This window comes from Schistocerca gregaria, chromosome 2 (genome assembly GCF_023897955.1).
Source record: "Schistocerca gregaria isolate iqSchGreg1 chromosome 2, iqSchGreg1.2, whole genome shotgun sequence".
Classification (NCBI taxonomy): domain Eukaryota; kingdom Metazoa; phylum Arthropoda; class Insecta; order Orthoptera; family Acrididae; genus Schistocerca; species Schistocerca gregaria.
Window position 1 is genome coordinate 621,343,233 of NC_064921.1, and position 17,747 is coordinate 621,360,979.

The window sequence follows — 17,747 nt, forward strand, 5'->3', positions numbered from 1 at the left end:
GATGAACCTTCTGCATATGTCCATATACAGCAATGTTTGCCGAATAAACATTGAGGAGACACTGTCCGTAGCCCCTTGGCTCATTTGGGTGGTCAGCTGCTCAACAGTTGTACACCTAGCCTGTACATCATCATTCACTCCCATCATCTATGGCCTGCCGTGCACCACAGCTGCCTTGATGCATTTTGGATAGTTCCATTTTGCATGCACTGTATCATGTAATGACAGCGGCATGCAAACCGTTTACAAACTTAGCTTTCACCCTTGGCCCAAAAGCCAATGTTCATGTCCTTTTTGATGTCAGATAAACAGGGTGTATACATGGAGGAGGAAAAAAAATTCCCGGATTTCCCGGTTAAAAATACGTTTCCTTCCGGATGAAAATACACTTTTTCCATGTTAAATAACTATACTTTTCCTCAAAACTATACAACTTATCAATCCTTTCAATGGTTGTGGTTTTATACACCGGCGTAGAATTTCCCGGCACTTTAGAAAACGAAACTCAGGAGAAAAAACACGTTTTGGAAAGATATCTAATGTGCAGCAATATGTACATTCCATATTTCGTATTACTAAAGTATAAATTCGAACTCCACCGAACACCAGTCGTAGCCCATGTCACGTGATCTCGCCACTCGATGACAGTGGATATTCAGAGCATAGGACAGGCAGAGCAACATCACTGTTACGTAGCGCGAACACACAAATAGGGAAAGGTAATGGTTTTAATTAATATACATAGTGTTGCTACAAGAAAAGAAAAGAAAAGCTTTTACGTGTAATATTGGTCTCTAAGATTAATAAGCTGCAAGAGAAGCTAAGCTTTCACACATAATGTTGATCTTTCCTGCGCAAGATACATCACACAAATGTGCCAGTAAAATTTTTAATGACGACATAAATGTCTGATCTTCCGGGGCTGAAAATGTTCTAAATGGTCGTCCTCAAGGATTTGATTTTTGAATGAGAGTCAAACACTCTGTGATTTAAGAAATTCATCGGACATTCGCGCACAGAGTTCATCTTGCGTCAAGGGAAATTTACTTTGAAAGTAACGCTTTCCAAACAACCATTCGGAACTGTTGGAAATATATTTGTTTCAGCAGTTGCCAGAAAGTGCCAAATAACAGGCGTCACCACACCTGCGCAGCTACGATGACGCAGGAAACATTAAAAGATCTTACATTATGTCACAAAAGAAACAAGAGATTAGAGGATACTCCAAGAGCATAGGAATTTTGTGAACTACACTAAAATGCATCATTCGGCTTGAAGTGCACATTCGTATGTCCAGACTCAAATGTAAATTTTCTTGGAGTACCAGTACTGTATTATCTCATGTTTGGTTCTTTATTAAGGCGTAATGCCATACATGCTAGAAGATGAAAATGTGAACTTGAAATGCAGCGAACATTTGAAACTAGCCATTTTAAATAAATTGATTGCCTCAGCAGAAATGAAAGTCAAATTTCCGTAACAAACTGACAAAAATAGCTTCATTGTTCTGCAAGGCGATTAACGTTTGACTGTCAGAAAGGTGGAAACAAAATAAAATCTGAAAATAATTACATATTTGAGCCTTCCGTAATTGTGTGAATGTATTTTAATTCACTTGATAGCTCCCGGCCACAGAAATCCGTTTTGTTTTCATTTGACGTGAGAGCAATAAACAAAGAGGAAACAGCAAAATCACGTAACGTAAACACGGTTCACGTAGAGACTACCACCTCCCCACTACAACTCGGACTGCCCTATACGTCAGGTCCGGATGTACGATATTTCCGAACTGGGCCAATATTAGATAGTGGCGCTCCCCTCCCCTCGAGCATTTGAGGTAGGGTGCCAAAAATTTAAGAAATCGACTTCTCAAATATATCTTCGTTTACTAGCTTCTTTCTGAAGAACAGGATACATAAAACACGTATGTTCGAGGGAATGTAATACATGTTATTTGGTCTTGCAGTGCCATGCCTCTTTGTAGAGCATTCTTCTACCGCATGTCACTGTATTTCGCTCTGTGGAATTGAAACGTGTAAATTTTGTAATGGGTGCCATCGAACTATATTCACGCCAGTAGAAATTAAAATGTCCTGTGGTGCCTCTCCTGCTCCCAGTCGGCTGGTTTGACATCCTGCTCCTCTTTAAAAAATTCTCGCAATGGGATTATTTGTGACCGGCAGAACAAGAACTCTTCAGAAAATTTGCAGTCTTTACTGCGTATTAGCTAATAACTTGGTGTTTTGTGTGGCATAAAATTAAATATAGGATACATAAAAAGAGTAGAGACAAGAGACAAGCAAGACAGTACACATTTCTTCAATCCTCTCTCTAATCTTGCCACAGCTTTATATGGCGTACTTTCCCTTCTGGGAAAGAATCTATTACCTCATCAAAGTTCCTCAACGTTTCGTTACATGAAAAACGAAATATCATTGTCTAATACTAGAGAAGCTGTTAATACTAATAGTACCCAAGAGTAGTGTGGTTTCTCGATCTGATTACGTGTATTTTGTCACTGCTAGACAAAACGAAATAGGCCTGCCTAATATTGCAGCAACTCTTACACACACCAAATAAACGAGACTGTTTTGGCGCAAACGTTCATTTTTATAACACAATATAATTCACGAAGTACCAATATCAAATGCCTATTAGGCCTACTACAAGCAAAAAGTTTATTGTTAGGAAATAATTTCTCATTTCATTCATACACTCTAGCTTCTGAAGCATGAGATCGAGAGGTAGTAGTACGAAATTTTTATATAAATTTGGAATCGTCATATTCTAACGTAATTTGTGTGAGTTTCTGTTTCTTCTCCTTCCTCGTTCTAACAATCAATCTTGTCATCACAAATTTTGTAACTATTCCTGCCAGTGTCAAAACTTATTCTCTGGTTAACTTCACTAATCCTGCCACAATTGCCGGTTTAGTTATCCCGCATTTATTCTCCGATTAGGTGTTATTATGCGTTGATACAACGCATTTTCCGCGCTGCTCCCAGAATTGAACTTTAGCAGCTGCTAGCCAGGGACTGTATAATTGACCCTTAGTAGTATAGCGGTCTGACCAAAAATTTTCTGTCACAATTTCATTTCCTTGGATACACGGAGGAGACAATATGCAATCTTTGTTGCCTGTTATTCCTGTTAGTTGTTTATTTCCACTCTGGTAGTCTGAATCTATGGAATTCGCTAGTAGTTATAACAACGCTGATCACTTGCAAACTGAGTCAACCACATACACAGCAATTGGCATTCATACGTTCGGCTTTAATCTGCGCAGCTTGTATAGACCTGTCCTCTTTTGTCTGCAGGAAAGTTTATTTCTAGATGCGATAGTGATTCTCCTGGCACAGACATCACGTACACTACGCACGCATTCAAAAATCAACTTAACGATTCTTTCAGAAATAAACTTAGAAATTGTTCGAAAACCAACAGGGATGCGTTCAAAATCATACGAGTAATCGACAGGCCAAGTGCACGCGGGATGCTATGCACTTTGTGAAACAAGGTATTTTTGTCAATAATACGAATTTGGTGCCATTCCCCGACCCCCCCCCCCCCCTTTCCTATGCCCGGCGCAGATGCCCCAGCCCCCAAGTTCTGGGTCTGTTGTGCATACGTGAATCTGGCTGCTTAGGCGCACTACTAAAATTCTTCTGGATAGCATCTGGCTGCTTGTTGCTATTGCGTAAATAGCTAACTGCCACACTTCTGTAGCCAAAAGTGGGAGAAGGTACTAACTAATACGCACATGGGCATAAGCTCGCTCGTAATCGCTCAAACGATTCTAATGAAAACAATTGTGACGTCACGCTCATCGGAGGCAATTTGTTGTTATGAAACACGGCATAGACTTCTTGGCCTTTGACACATTTTGCTGTTGGCAGACGCTTGTATGAGCACTGTGTTTTGTTGTTGTATATGGTGCATTTCCTTTGCAACTTAAGTTTTATTTTCGTTTTTCTTTTCTCACATTCGTTTTTTGTTGCTGCAATATTATTCTGCAGTAGTGAGATACAGTAATATTCTTTGTTAGAGTATTGGTTCATACCAGTCAAAGTTACAAAAATTTAACTGAAAACTAAAACAATGAAAAATTCCAGGAATTCTAAAAAATTTTCGGGTTTTTCCAGGTTTTCTCCCGGATGAAAAAATTCCCGGGTTTTCCCCGGATCTCCCGGGTTGCATACATCCTGATAAACCACTATTTCCGCATTATGACAACTGCATTGTTTTCTGCACCCCCCCCCCCCTCCCTCCCATCCCGCCAATATGCATTTTATATACCCTCCAATGCTAGTACTGTCACCTGCCAGCTGTGAGAGATTATTACATGTTGACGTCAAACATAAGCGGTGGTCACATTAATGTGCCTGGACTGTGTATATTACATACATATTTATACAGGGTGTTACAAAAAGGTAAGGCCAAACTTTCAGGAAACATTCCTCACACACAAAGAAAGAAAATACGTCACGTGGACATGTGCCCATAAACGCTTACTTTCCATGTTAGAGCTCATTTTATTACTTCTCTTCAAATCACATTAATCATGGAATGGAAACACACAGCAACAGAATGTACCAGCGTGACTTCAAACACTTTGTTACAGGAAATGTTCAAAACGTCCTCCGTTAGTGAGGATACATGCATCCACCCTCCGTCGCATGGAATCCCTGATGCGCTGATGCAGCCCTGGAGAATGGCGTATTGTATCACAGCCGTCCACAATACGAGCACGAAGAGTCTCTACATTTGGTACTGGGGTTGTGTAGACAAGAGCTTTCAAATGCCCGATAAATGAAAGTCAAGAGGGTTGAGTCAGGAGAGCGTGGAGGCCATGGAACTGGTCCACCTTTACCATTCCATCGGTCACCGAATCTGTTGTTGAGAAGCATACAAACACTTCCACTGAAATGTGCAGGAGTTCCATCGTGCATGAACCACATGTTGTGTCGTACTTGTAAAGGCACATGTTCTAGCAGCACAGGTAGAATATCCCGTATGAAATCATGATAACGTGCTCCATTGAGCGTAGGAGGACGAAACTAAAATGAGCTCTAACATGGAAATTAAGCATTTCCGGACACATGTCCACGTAACATCTTTTCTTTATTTGTGTGTGAGGAATGTTTCCTGAAAGTTTGGCCGTACCTTTTTGTAACACCATGTAGAGTACATACACTAAAAAATATATGAGGTATGTCCGTCTGAATGTTCATTACATAGCAAGTAAAAATTGGAAATAAACTGGTCAATAACTTTATGATTTTTGGTAACAACGTTAAACAAAACTTTTCTTTTTATAGAAGTACAGATATAGATTAAATATTATATTACACAATACAAAATTGTCCTTGCTCGTTTCCATTATTTAGATGTGTTTCTTCCTTTGAAAGATATCGAATAACCTTTGCCATTGCGTTCATTTTCTGTATATTTGCCAAGACAATTAGATTCTCATATTTCAAGCTCTCATACTGCTTTCTCCCTTTCTTACATTCCAACAGTTGATGGGTCTCCATGGAGACTTAAGTAAAATCTCCTGCCCACTTCCTTTTTTCATCTTCACAGTATCTCTTCTCCTTTAGTTCCAGAAAATAATAATATTTGATAGTAAATGCTTACATTGATCACATTATAATTTTAAATGAATCTGGAGTTTACCTAAAAACTAAACTAAAACTTACAGTTTACGAACTCTGCCTTCAGAATACTGGAGACCGTGATGACTTGTAGTCAACATTTTTAATTATTTAAAAATGTCTTACTGTAATGTGATTTGTGGTGGCTGAGGCACTGTAAGGTAACGAAGATACACAAAGGGTGCAAATCCTTAGCATCATTTTCCTGCACAAATAAGTAAGCACATGTTCAGTTTCCTGAACAAAACATTTGACTATTGTTGGTGATGCACGTCGATCTATGAGATCCAGGGTCTCCTCTGAGATAAGGTGCAGTAATGTGCCAAGTCATCGTTATCAGCTTGTGCCAGCCTACTGATAGAAGTCTCGACAATTCACCAAGAGGAAATGTGGGCTGTGTGCAATCATGTGTAAAGACAATATAACTGGCATAATGAACCTACTGGAGAAGCGATAATCATTTATCTCTGTGATAATTTTTTGAGCCAGTCAAGCTCGAAAAGAGCTCCATTTGTATATTACTTGTAAATCCTGTTATACCTAATAATTAAATTCCTGTTAATTGTGGTGTTAATAGCTATTACCATGTTAATAACGTTGTGGAATACTGGAAGTTTTCAGGGGACAATAAAGAGAAGGAGTTGCATGATCTTAAAATGGTAGATTGTCTCAATTGTATTACACAACAAACTGGACCCTCACACAACAGCTCTCTATTTCTAAACTTCAGTCGCACCAATATTTCCATACACACTATTTTGATACTTACACATTCCTGTATATACTGAAGAAGAAAGGGCGAGGCACGCAAGTTATCAACAGGGCAGTCAAAGAATCCTTGAATTTCTTTCTGATGTAAATCCATTGTGATGACATGTGAGAGACCTGACTTGCACATCATCTTAGCCAACAATTTGCTTACAATACATCCTCTCTTTCTCATCTTGCCTGCAAATGACAAACAAAAATTCTGTGTGAAATAATTCAACAAATGGTATACCTAAATCTATTAAAGTCATATAGAGCTAGCTCTCTCTCTCTCTCTCTCTCTCTCTCTCACACACACACACACACACACACACATAATAAATCCAATCAGAATACAGTAAAATTTTGCAGCTGACAATGGCGGTCAAACTGACAGAGCAATAAGGAAAACATATGTGGGCATCGCTACAACTATGTGACATAACAAAAAGTCACTCATTATGTGAAGAGCTAAAAATAGGCACCGACATTGGTTTGGGGGATTAAAGGGACCAGACTGCGACGTTCATCGGTCCCTTTTTCCAAATTTTCAAACACCCACACACAATAAAAACAAACAATGGAAAAGATGGCAGACTACACAGACAAGAAAGACTTAGAGGCCAGACAAAAGGAAATAAAATCACACAGAGTGTGACAGTGGTTGGCCAACCATAGAGACAAAAAAAGGAAAAACCAACCACCAAGAAACACACTAAAAACTCAGACTAAAATCGTAGGCCAAAGGCCAGACTCTACACAAAAGGACAAACACTTAGAGTAATTGATAAAAGCCCACTGCCGGAATAAAACGCAAAACTAAGCCTGCCATGGCAGTGTCATTAGTTAAAAGGGCAGGGAGCATATCAGGCAGCACAAATGTCTGCCTGAGCGCAGTTAAAAGGGGACAGGCCAACAAAATATGGACCACCGTCAAAGCCGCCCCGCAGCAACATAGTGGAGGGTCCTCACTGCGCAGTAAATATCGGTGCGTCCGCCGGGTGTGGCCACTGCGGAGCCGACAAAGGACAACGGAGTCCCGGTGAGTGGCTCGCATGGAGGACTGCCACACATCAGTAGTCTCCTGGATAGGATGGAGTTTGCTTGGTGTGGTCAGGTTGTGACATTCAGTGTCCCATAGTTTGAAAACTTTGCAGCGTAAGATAGCTCGAAAATCAGTCTCCGGGAGGCCAATGTCCAGAGATGGTTTACTGGTGGCCTGTTTGGCCAGGCGGTCAACATGTACATTGCCAGGTATCCCAACGTGGCCTGGGGTCCACACAAAGACAAAAGAGCGGCCGCAACGGGCAAGAGTATGGAGGGACTCCTGGACAGCTAGCATCAGACGAGAGTGAGGGAAACACTGGTCGATAGCTCATGAATTGCGGCACCAACATTCTCAGATCAAATGATAACTAATATGTTGGCACAGACAACAAAAGTTTAGGGAGTTACTTACGATTAAAATCCCAATCACTGTCTGTGGAAGTATGGAAAAGGAATGTGGTAAGTTCAAAGAGGCATCTAAGTTCTGCAGAGAACACTTGTGGCAGAATATCTGGAAGATTGAAGGATACAGAGAGACCATGGTGGAATGAGAAGGTGAAGGAAGCAGTAAAAGAAAAGAAAGAAGCATGGCACGAAAGGAAGAGATACAAAATGGAAGAAAGTAAAAAGAAATACCAAGAAATCAAAAGGAAATGTGAGAAAGTGGTAGCAGAAGAAAAGAGGAAAAGTTGGGAGGAGTTCACACAAGAGTTAAAAAAGGATGTTATAGGGGTAAAAGGATGTAGTATGGAATTACAAGATGTACGAGGAAAGAAAGCAATAACACAGCTGGTGAAAGGGAAAAGCAGAGAGCTGAGGACACAGTAGATACGGAAAAGATGGAAGGAGTATTTTGACAAACAGGTAAATGTGAAAAATAGCAATGAAAAGGGATTAGAAAAACAATAGTGCTGGAGGAACCTGCACCTGGAAGAAGAGAAAAATATTACAATATTTGAAGTGGAACTAGCAGTTACAGGAATGGAAACTGGAAACAAAGTTGTCATAGATGAAATAACAGTGGAGACGATGAAGGCAGCTGGATGTGCTAGGCTGCAATGGTTATATTGACTGCTAAAATACATATGGACTCAGAAATGTATCAGACCAGATAACTATCCCTGTACACTGTTCATTCTTGCGAAACATGCCTTCAAACCATTTGCAGTACTCCATTCTACGATACAGATAGTCATCATTCATAACATGCAGCGATCTTGGAATCTACACTTTCCGCTTTGCAGCCTTCAGATTTCATCGCAAGCTTGATTGGTTTACCCCGGTTTCAAGTGCACTCTGCTTCACAGATTTTTGAGGTGACCTGGACTACTTGATGTTTTTGGTCTGCCAGACCTTTCCTTATGCATATCCTGAATAGTACCATCAGCTTCAAATTTATCCCCTTCCATTGGAACTCTGTGTCCAGTCCACTTCTCTTACTGACTCACCTTGAAGTGAACGTGATACAGCATTGTACACAGTGGTTCCATATTTGAATCGAGAGCTTGCTGACATGGTGTTGTTGTGGTCTTCAGTCCTGCAACTGGTTTGATGCAGCTCTCCATGCTACTCTATCCTGTGCAAGCTGCTTCAAAAAATGGTTCCAATGGCTCCGAGTACTATGGGACTTAACATCTGTGGTCATCGGTCCCCTAGAACTTAGAACTACTTCAACCTGACTAACCTAAGGACATCACACACATCCATGCCCAAGGCAGGATTCGAACCTGCGGCCGTAACGGTCATGCGGTTCCAGACTGAAGCGCCTAGAAATGCACGGCCACACCGACCAGCCGCAAGCTGCTTCATCTCCCAGTACGTACTGAAACCTACATCCTTCTGAATCTGCTTAGTGTATTCATCTCTTGGTCTCCCTTTACAATTTTTATCCTCCACGCTGCCCTCCAATGCTAAGTTGGTGATCCCTTGATGCCTCAGAACATGTCCTACCAACTGATCCCTTCTTCTAGTCAAGTTATGCCACAAACCCCTCTTCTCCCCAATTCTATTCAATTCAATACCTCCTCATTTGTTATGTGATCTACCCATCTAATCTTCAGCATTCTTCTGTAGCACCACATTTCAAAAACTTCTATTCTCTTCTTGTTCAAACTATTTATCATCCATGTTTCACTTCCATGCATGGCTACACTCCACACAAATACTTTCAGATACGACTTCCTGACACTTAAATCTATACTCGATGTTAACAAATTTCTCTTCTTCAGAAACGCTTTCCTTGCCATTGCCAGTCTACATTTTATATCCTGTCTACTTCGACCATCATCAGTTATTTTGCTAACCAAATAGCAAAACTCATTCACTACTTTAAGTGTTTCATTTCCTAATCTAATTCGCTCAGCATCACCCAACTTAATCCGACAACACTCCATTATCTTCATTTTGCTTTTGTTGATGTTCATCTTATATCCTCCTTTCAAGACACTGTCCATTCCATTCAACTGCTCTTTCAAGTCCTTTGTTGTCTCTGACAGAATTACAATGTCATCGGCAAACCTCAAAGTTTTTATTTCTTCTCTGTGAATTTTAATACCTACTCTGAATTTTTCTTTTCTTTTCTTTACTGCTTGCTTAATATACAGATTGAATAACATTGGGGGTAGACTACAACCCTGGCTCACTCCCTTCCCAACCACTGCTTCCCTCTTATGCCCCTTGACTCTTATAACTGCCATCTGGTTTCTGTACAAGTTGTAAATAGCTTTTCACTTCCTGTATTTTACCCCTGCCACCTTCAGAATTTGAATGAAAGTATTCCAGTCAACATTGTCAAAAGCTTTCTCTATGTCAACAAACGCTAGAAATGCAGCGGAATCCAAACTGATCTTCCACGAGGTCGGCTTCTACCACTTTTTTCATTCATATGTAAAGAATTTGCGTTAGTATTTTGCAGCTGTGACTTATTAAATTTTCGCATCTGTCAACACCTGCTTTTTTTGAGAATGGAATTATTATATTCTTCTTGAAGTCTGAGGGAATTTTGCTGTCTCATATGTCTAGCTCGCCAGATGGTAGAGTTTTGTCAGGACTGACTCTCCCAAGACTGTCAGTATTTCTAATGAAATGTTGTCTCCTCTGGGTCCTTGTTTTGACTCAGGTCTTTCAGTGCTCTGTCAAACTCTTTACACAGTATCATATCTCCCATTTCATCTTCATCTACATCCTCTTCCATTTCCATACTATTGTCCTTATGTACATCGCCCTTGTATAGACCCTCTATATACTGCTTCCACCTTTCTGCTTTCCCTTCTCTGCTTATTATTGGGTTTCCACCTGAGCTCTTGATATTCATATAAGTGGTTCTCTTTTATCCTGTAGGCAGTATCTATCTTACCCCTAGTGAGATACGCCTCTACATCCTTACATTTGTCCTCTAGCCATCACTGCTTAGCCATTTTGCACTTCCTGTCGATCTCATTTTTGAGACGTTTGTATTCCTTTCTGCCTGCTTCATTTACTGCATTTTTATATTTTCTCCTTTCATCAATTAAATTCAATATTTCCTCTGTTACCCAAGGATTTCTACACTACTGGCCATTAAAATTGCTACACCACGAAGATGACGTGCTACAGACGTGAAATTTAACCAACAGGAAGAAGATGCTGTGATATGCATACGATTAGCTTTTTAGAGCATTCACACAAGGTTAGCGCCGCTGGCATCACCTACAATTTGCTGACATGAGGAAAGTTTCCAACCGATTTCTCATGCACAAATAGCAGCTGACCGGCATTGCCTGGTGAAACGTTGTTGTGATGCCTCATGTAAGGAGGAGAAATGCATACTATTACGTTTCCGACTTTGACAAAGGTCGGATTGTAACCTATCGCGACTGCGGTTTACCGTATCGCGACATTGTTGCTCGCGTTGGTTGAGATCCAATGACTGTTAGCAGAATATGGAATCGGTGGGGTCAGGAGGGTAATACGGAACGCCGTACTGGATCCCAATGGCCTCATATCACGAGCAGTCGAGATGACAGGCATCTTATCCACATGGCTGTAATGGATCATGCACCCATGCCTCGATCCCTGAGTCAACAGGTGGGGATGTTTGCAAGACAACAACCATCTGCACGAAGAGTTCGACGACATTTGCAGCAGCATGGACTACCAGCTGGGAGACCATGGCTGCAGTTACCCTTGAAGCTGCATCACAGACAGGAGGGCATGTGATAGTGTACTCAACGACGAACCTGGGTGCACGAATGGCAAAACATCATCTTTTCGGATGAATCCAGGTTCTGTTTACAGCATCATGATGGATGCATCCGTTTTTGGCGACATCGTGGTGAACGCACATTGGAAGCGTGTATTCGTCATCGCCATACTGGAGTATCACTCGCCGTGATGGTATGGGGTGCCATTGGTTACACGTCTCCATCACCTCTTGTTTGCATTGACGGCACTTTGAACAGTGGACGTTACATTTCAGATGTGTTACGACCCATGGCTCTACCCTCCATTCTGTCCCCCTGAAACCCAAAATTTCAGCAGGATAATACACGAGCGCATGTTGCAGGTCCTGTTCGAGCCTTTCTGGATACAGAAATTGTTCGATTCCTGCCCTGAACAGCACATTTTCCAGATCTCTCACCAATTGAAAACATCTGGTCAATGGTGGCTGAGCAACGGGCTGGTCACAATACGCTAGTCATTACTCTTGATGAACTGTGGTATCGTGTTGAAGCTGCATGGGCAGCTGTACCTGTACACATCATCCAAGCTCTGTTTGACTCAATTCCCAGGCGTATCAAGGCCGTTATTACGGCCACAGGTTGTTGTTCTGGGTACTGATTTCTCAGGATCTATGTATCCAAATTGCGTGAAAATGTAATCACATGTCAGTTCTAGTATAATATATTTGTCCCATGAATACCCGTTTATCATCTGCATTTCTTCTTGGTGTAGCAATTTTAATGGCCAGTAGTGTACTAGCCCTCATCTTTTTACTTACTTGATCCTCTGCTGCCTTCACTATCTCATCTCTCAAAGGTACCCATTCTTCATCTACTCTATTTCTTTCCCCCATTCTTGTCAATCATTCCCTAATGCTCTCCCTGAAACTCTCTGGAACCTCTGATTCTGTCAGTTTATCTATGTCCCATCTTAAATTCCCACCTTTTTGCCATTTCTTCAGTTTTAATCTACAGTTCATAACCAATAGATTGTGGTCAAAGTCCACATCTGCCCCTGAAAATGTATTACAATTTAAAACCTGGTTCCTAAATCTGTCTTACCACTATATCATTTATCTGAAACCTTGCAGTATCTCCAGGCCTCTTCAACATATACAACCGTCTTTCATGATTCTTGAACCAATTGTTAGCTATGATGAAGTTATGCTCTGTGCAAAATTCTACCAGGTGGCTTCCTCTTTCATTTCTTACCCCCATTCCATATTCACCTAATACATTTCCTTCTCTTCCTTTTCCTACTATCAAATTGGAAAAAAAATCAGATCTCTCTGAAACCTATGTTTCATGTGCTATCATGTCAAAGGTGCATCACAAATATACCAACCCTGCAATTTCTATTGTCGATGTACTGATAGCAAAAGTCGATCTCAGCTACAGCAGATATATGGGTAACAGTGCTGTAAACTCCTCCCAAATTCAGTGCTGGAAACAACAGTTAGGGAACTGCCGTTCACCCAGAACCACCACTTCACTGTCCGATACATTAGCCAGTGGCCCACACATGGGACTCACTGCAACTCATCAGGAGAACACACTGGCATGGATGCAAGAATATACCTCTGCCCACTTACAGCAGGCAAAAGGTCACTTTGATGTTTCATAATACTCATAGGCATAAGCAAGGGGTCTCAGTAGGTCAAAAACCACGAGGCAATGTAGTCTGCTCGCCAACAGATCACTGTTTCAGCAAGTGGTGGAGATGAGATGCAGAGATGTTTACCTAAAATGGAATGAGACTCCAGATTCATGGCCTCAGTCCATGAACAGCTGAATGTGCTTTTGGCAACAGCCAGTCTTCAGGCTGCTGCTTAGGGGTGTAGCAGTGGCGGAGAATCTGGCATGTCCCATGTGACAACTCAGGTGTCATTTGTTTCACTCGCGGCAGGGTGAGTGGTGGGTGGAAACACTTTCGTGTCACTCAAGGTGGAGACTGGCTATCTGGTCTTGTCTATTCATCCTACAAGTGAAGAGTGAACACGTGGCCAATCCTTCAACAGGGTATGGGCAAGCACAAGGGGACAGGGGTTTGCTAGTTATTGGGAGCTTCAACATTAGGCATGTTATGCAACCCCTTAAGCAAATAGCATTCAAAGCTGGAAAGAAAGCCAATATGCACTCGTTATATCTGTTGGGGAGCCTCATCTGACATGTGGGGGAGATCTTGCCTGTGGCTGTTGAGTGCACAAGATGCAGTCAACTGCAAGTTGTGGCTCACACCGCCATCATCAATGCCTATCACTTGGGTTCTGAGGCCCTTCTTAGCTCATACAGGCAACTGGAGGAGATGGTAAAGGCTGCTGGACTCACCTGTGAGGCACAAACAGAGTTCGCAATTTGCAGCACTGTTTCCAGAGTTGGTGTGAAGGAGCTCAACCAAAGACTTAGTTGACTAAGACAGTCTTGCTGCACATTTCTGGATCTATGTTATCGAGTGGGGAATTGGAAGGCTACCCATGACAAGTAAGCAGTGCACTACACAAAGGAAGCCGTTGTATGTGTAGCAATTCAGCAGTCAACACACAGATTCTGACCACGTTCAGAGAATGACACTTTCACTGTAAAAATTTTATCATTAATTTGTCAAAGTATTTGTAACAAAGTTCCCAAATTTACAGCCCTCCATGAAATTTTTCACATTCAAATTATTCTTGGGACCAAGGGCTTGCCGAAACCTTAAGTACAAAGCTCTGTGATCTTTAGCATTTCATAGAACATGGATCGAAAATAAAGATTACACGCCATTGGAGGGGGAGTGTTCAGTGCAGCTGACAAAAATTTTGGTCTTTGTTGAGGTCAATTTTGAGCGACACTGAAGTTATCTCGTCGCATATAACAAGTCTAGCTGAAATCAAGTTGATTGTTGGATTATTTTACCAGTCGCCCAATCTATGGTGACAGTTTTAGAGGCATTCAAAGAAAATCTATGGCAAGTACATTGGAAATACCCAGATCATGCAATATCAGTTAGGGAGGACTTTAACCTATCGAGTATAGACCAGGTAGTCTATTGATTCACTGAAAGGGTACAGACAGACAGACAGTCTTGCAAATACTACTGAACACATTTTCTGGAAACTGTTTTGGGGAGCTAGTTCAACAGCTCACACCTACTATTGTCCCTTTGTGCTCGTTCCATTGCATATCTCTTTGCAGTGTTTCATCTACATATTTAATTGATGTGACTGTGTCACTACTAATGCTGTTTTTGAACAGTATGGTATTGTTTTTCGTACTCAACTGTATTAACTTACATTTTTCTACATTGAGAGCAAGCTACAATTCATCACACCAACTATAAACTTTGATTAAGTGATCTCATGTTCTCCTTCATGTTCCCTTACAATGTAGCATCATGAGCAAACAGTTGCATATTTGTGCTCACCCAGTCTGTCAGATCATTTATGTACAGAAAGGACAAGAACGGTCATGTTGCACTTCCCTGGGCCACTCCTTATGGTCCCCTAGTCTCTGATGAACACTCATTGTCAAGGACAATATACTAGGTTCTATTACTTAAGAAGCATTTGAGCAACTCACATGTCTGGGAATTATTTCGTATGCTCCTACTTTTGTTAACAGTCTGCAGTGGAGCACCATGTTAAATGCTTGTCAGAAATCTAGGATTATTTTACACCTTGTAGCTACAAACAGGCCTGACCTTAGCATTTGCTTCAGGATAGGGACAGGGATTAGTACCCATGATGTCATCGTAGCAACTAAGGTTATAGCGACCATGATTTCATCATATTGACTGTGGTTACCACAGTTAGTAAATTAATCAATAAGGCTAGGAGTGTGTTTCTGCTAGAAAGAGCAGATAAGCAGTTGTTAGCATCTTGATTAGATAATGAACTGACATCATTGCATTCTAATAAGAAATATGCAGAGGAATTATGGGCGAAGTTTAAGTGGATTGTGCATTGTGCTATGAAGAGGTATGTGCCAAGTAAGTAAGGGAAGGACAGAAAAGACCCAACAGAGTTTAACAATGAAATTTGGGAAATGGTGAGGAAGTAAAGGCTGTTACACTCTTGGATGAGAAGAGAATGCACGAAAGACGACAGGAGAAAGTTAATATAAATCCATGCCTCTGTAAAACGATCAATATGCGAAGCATACAACAACTAGCACCATCATAGCTCAGCAAAATATCTTGCCAAGGACCCAAGAAAATTCTGGTCCCACGTGAAATCACCAAGTGGGTCTAGGGTTTCTATCCAGTCACTCATTGACCAGTCTGAAGTGGCAATATAAGACAGCAAAAGTAAAACGAAGTTTTAAATTTTGCATTTAAGTAATCATTCACACAAGAGAACTATTGCAAACATATCGTCAATTGACCTCTGTACAGACTCCTGTATGGATGACATAGTAATAGCATCCTCAGTACAGAGACAAACTGAAAGAGTTGAAAGAAAATAAGTTGCAGGGTCCTGATGGAATCCCAATCTTTTTTACAAACAGTACTTTACTGCACTGGCTCCTTACTCAGGTTACATTAATCGCAAATTTCTAACTCAGTGCAATGCCCCAAGTGACTGGAAAAAAGCACAGCTATCCCCTGTATACAAGTAGCATAGAAGAACGCAACTGCAAAAATCACTGACCCATAACCTTAACACTTGTTTGCTGTAGAACTCTTGAACATATTTGCAGTATGAATATAACAGGTTTCCTTGAGACTGAAAAGCTTATGCCTATGAATCAGGATGGTGGATGGTTTTAGAAAGGATCACCAGTGTGAAATTCAGCTTGCCCCTTTTCTCATATGGTATCCTGTAAACTATGGATGAAGGACAACAGGCAGATTCTACAAGGGTTGCCCAGAAAGTAATGAAACACTTTTTTTTTTAAGCCGAAAACAATGCTATGAATATGAAATGTTACATATGTATTATTTGAAGTATTCTGAGTGTGTGTGCCAAGTTTCCACCACTTTCGACAGATAGTGTAGCTCCTTAAAATTTTCGAAAAGGCGACTGTAGCTGATGTATATTACAAGCAATGTACCATCATTGAATTTCTTGCTTCAGAGAACGGAACTGTGGTGAATATTCACAAACACTTGTGCAAAGTCTATGGAGCAGCTGCTGTCAACAGAAGTACAGTTAGTTGCTGGGCACGGAGGGTAAGGTCATCTGAAGGCAGTTTGATGGAGCTCCACAATTTGCAGCATTTGGGGAGACCCTCCATAGCTGTCACACCTGACAGCCCTGACCCAACCCCCTTTGACTTCCACTTGTTTGGCAAATTAAAGGATGCCATTGGTGGACGAAATTTTGATGATGGTGAGGATATGACCCACACAGTGTAGCACTGGCTCCATCATCATGACAGGGATTGGTACTGACAGGCCATACACACCCCTGTTTTGTGCTGAAGGAAGGCAACAGAATGGGATGGAGATTATGTGGAAAAATAGGATGTGTAGATAAAGCACCATTCTTTTGTGTGTGTAATTCTCATTATGTTCAACAAAGAACTGTTGAAGGGAAAAAATGTGGTGCATTACTTTTTGGGAAACCCTTGTATATTCCTAGATTTCTGGAAAGCATTTGACAGATTCCCAGGAATGTGAGTGCCTCACATACTTCTTAAGTAATAGACTAGTACGTTGTCATCAACAATGAATGTTCATCAGAGACAAGGGTATCATCAGCAGTGCCCCATGGGAGTGTGATAGAACTGCTGTTATTCTTTACATACATCAATGATTTGGCAGCAATCTGCAGTTGTTTGCTGATGATGCTGTGATATACAGAAAAGTGTTGAAATTGAGTGACTTAGGAGAATACAAGCTGACTCAGATAACATTTCTATTTTTGTGATGAATGGCAGCTAGCTCTAAACGTAGCAATATGTAACTTATTGAGTAAGAAAAACAAACCTACAATATTTGGATACAGCATTTGTAGTTTCCTTCCTGACATAGCCACGTAGATTAAATATCTAGGCAAAACACTGCAAACCGGTATGAAATGGAACAAGCACAAAAGGCTGGTAGTTGGGAAGGCAATTGGTCAATGTCAGTTTATTGGGAGAGTTTTAGGAAAGTGTGGTTCACCTGTAAAGGAAACGA

The 17,747-nt window shown here is 41.0% G+C and overlaps 1 protein-coding gene across 2 annotated transcripts in view; it reads right to left on the reverse strand.

Annotated features, from left to right (window-relative positions):
- The window catches only part of LOC126334610 (phosphoribosyl pyrophosphate synthase-associated protein 2), an 86,011-nt gene that overhangs the window by 42,622 nt on the left and 25,642 nt on the right, over positions 1-17,747 (reverse strand). For both annotated transcript variants that reach the window (XR_007564761.1, XM_049997014.1), the window contains exon 5: positions 6,424-6,602. Coding sequence is in view for 1 of the 2 variants with exons in the window: in XM_049997014.1 (XP_049852971.1) it covers positions 6,424-6,602 (179 nt within the window). In the remaining variant the exon portion in view is untranslated. The remainder of the gene's footprint in view (positions 1-6,423; positions 6,603-17,747) is intronic.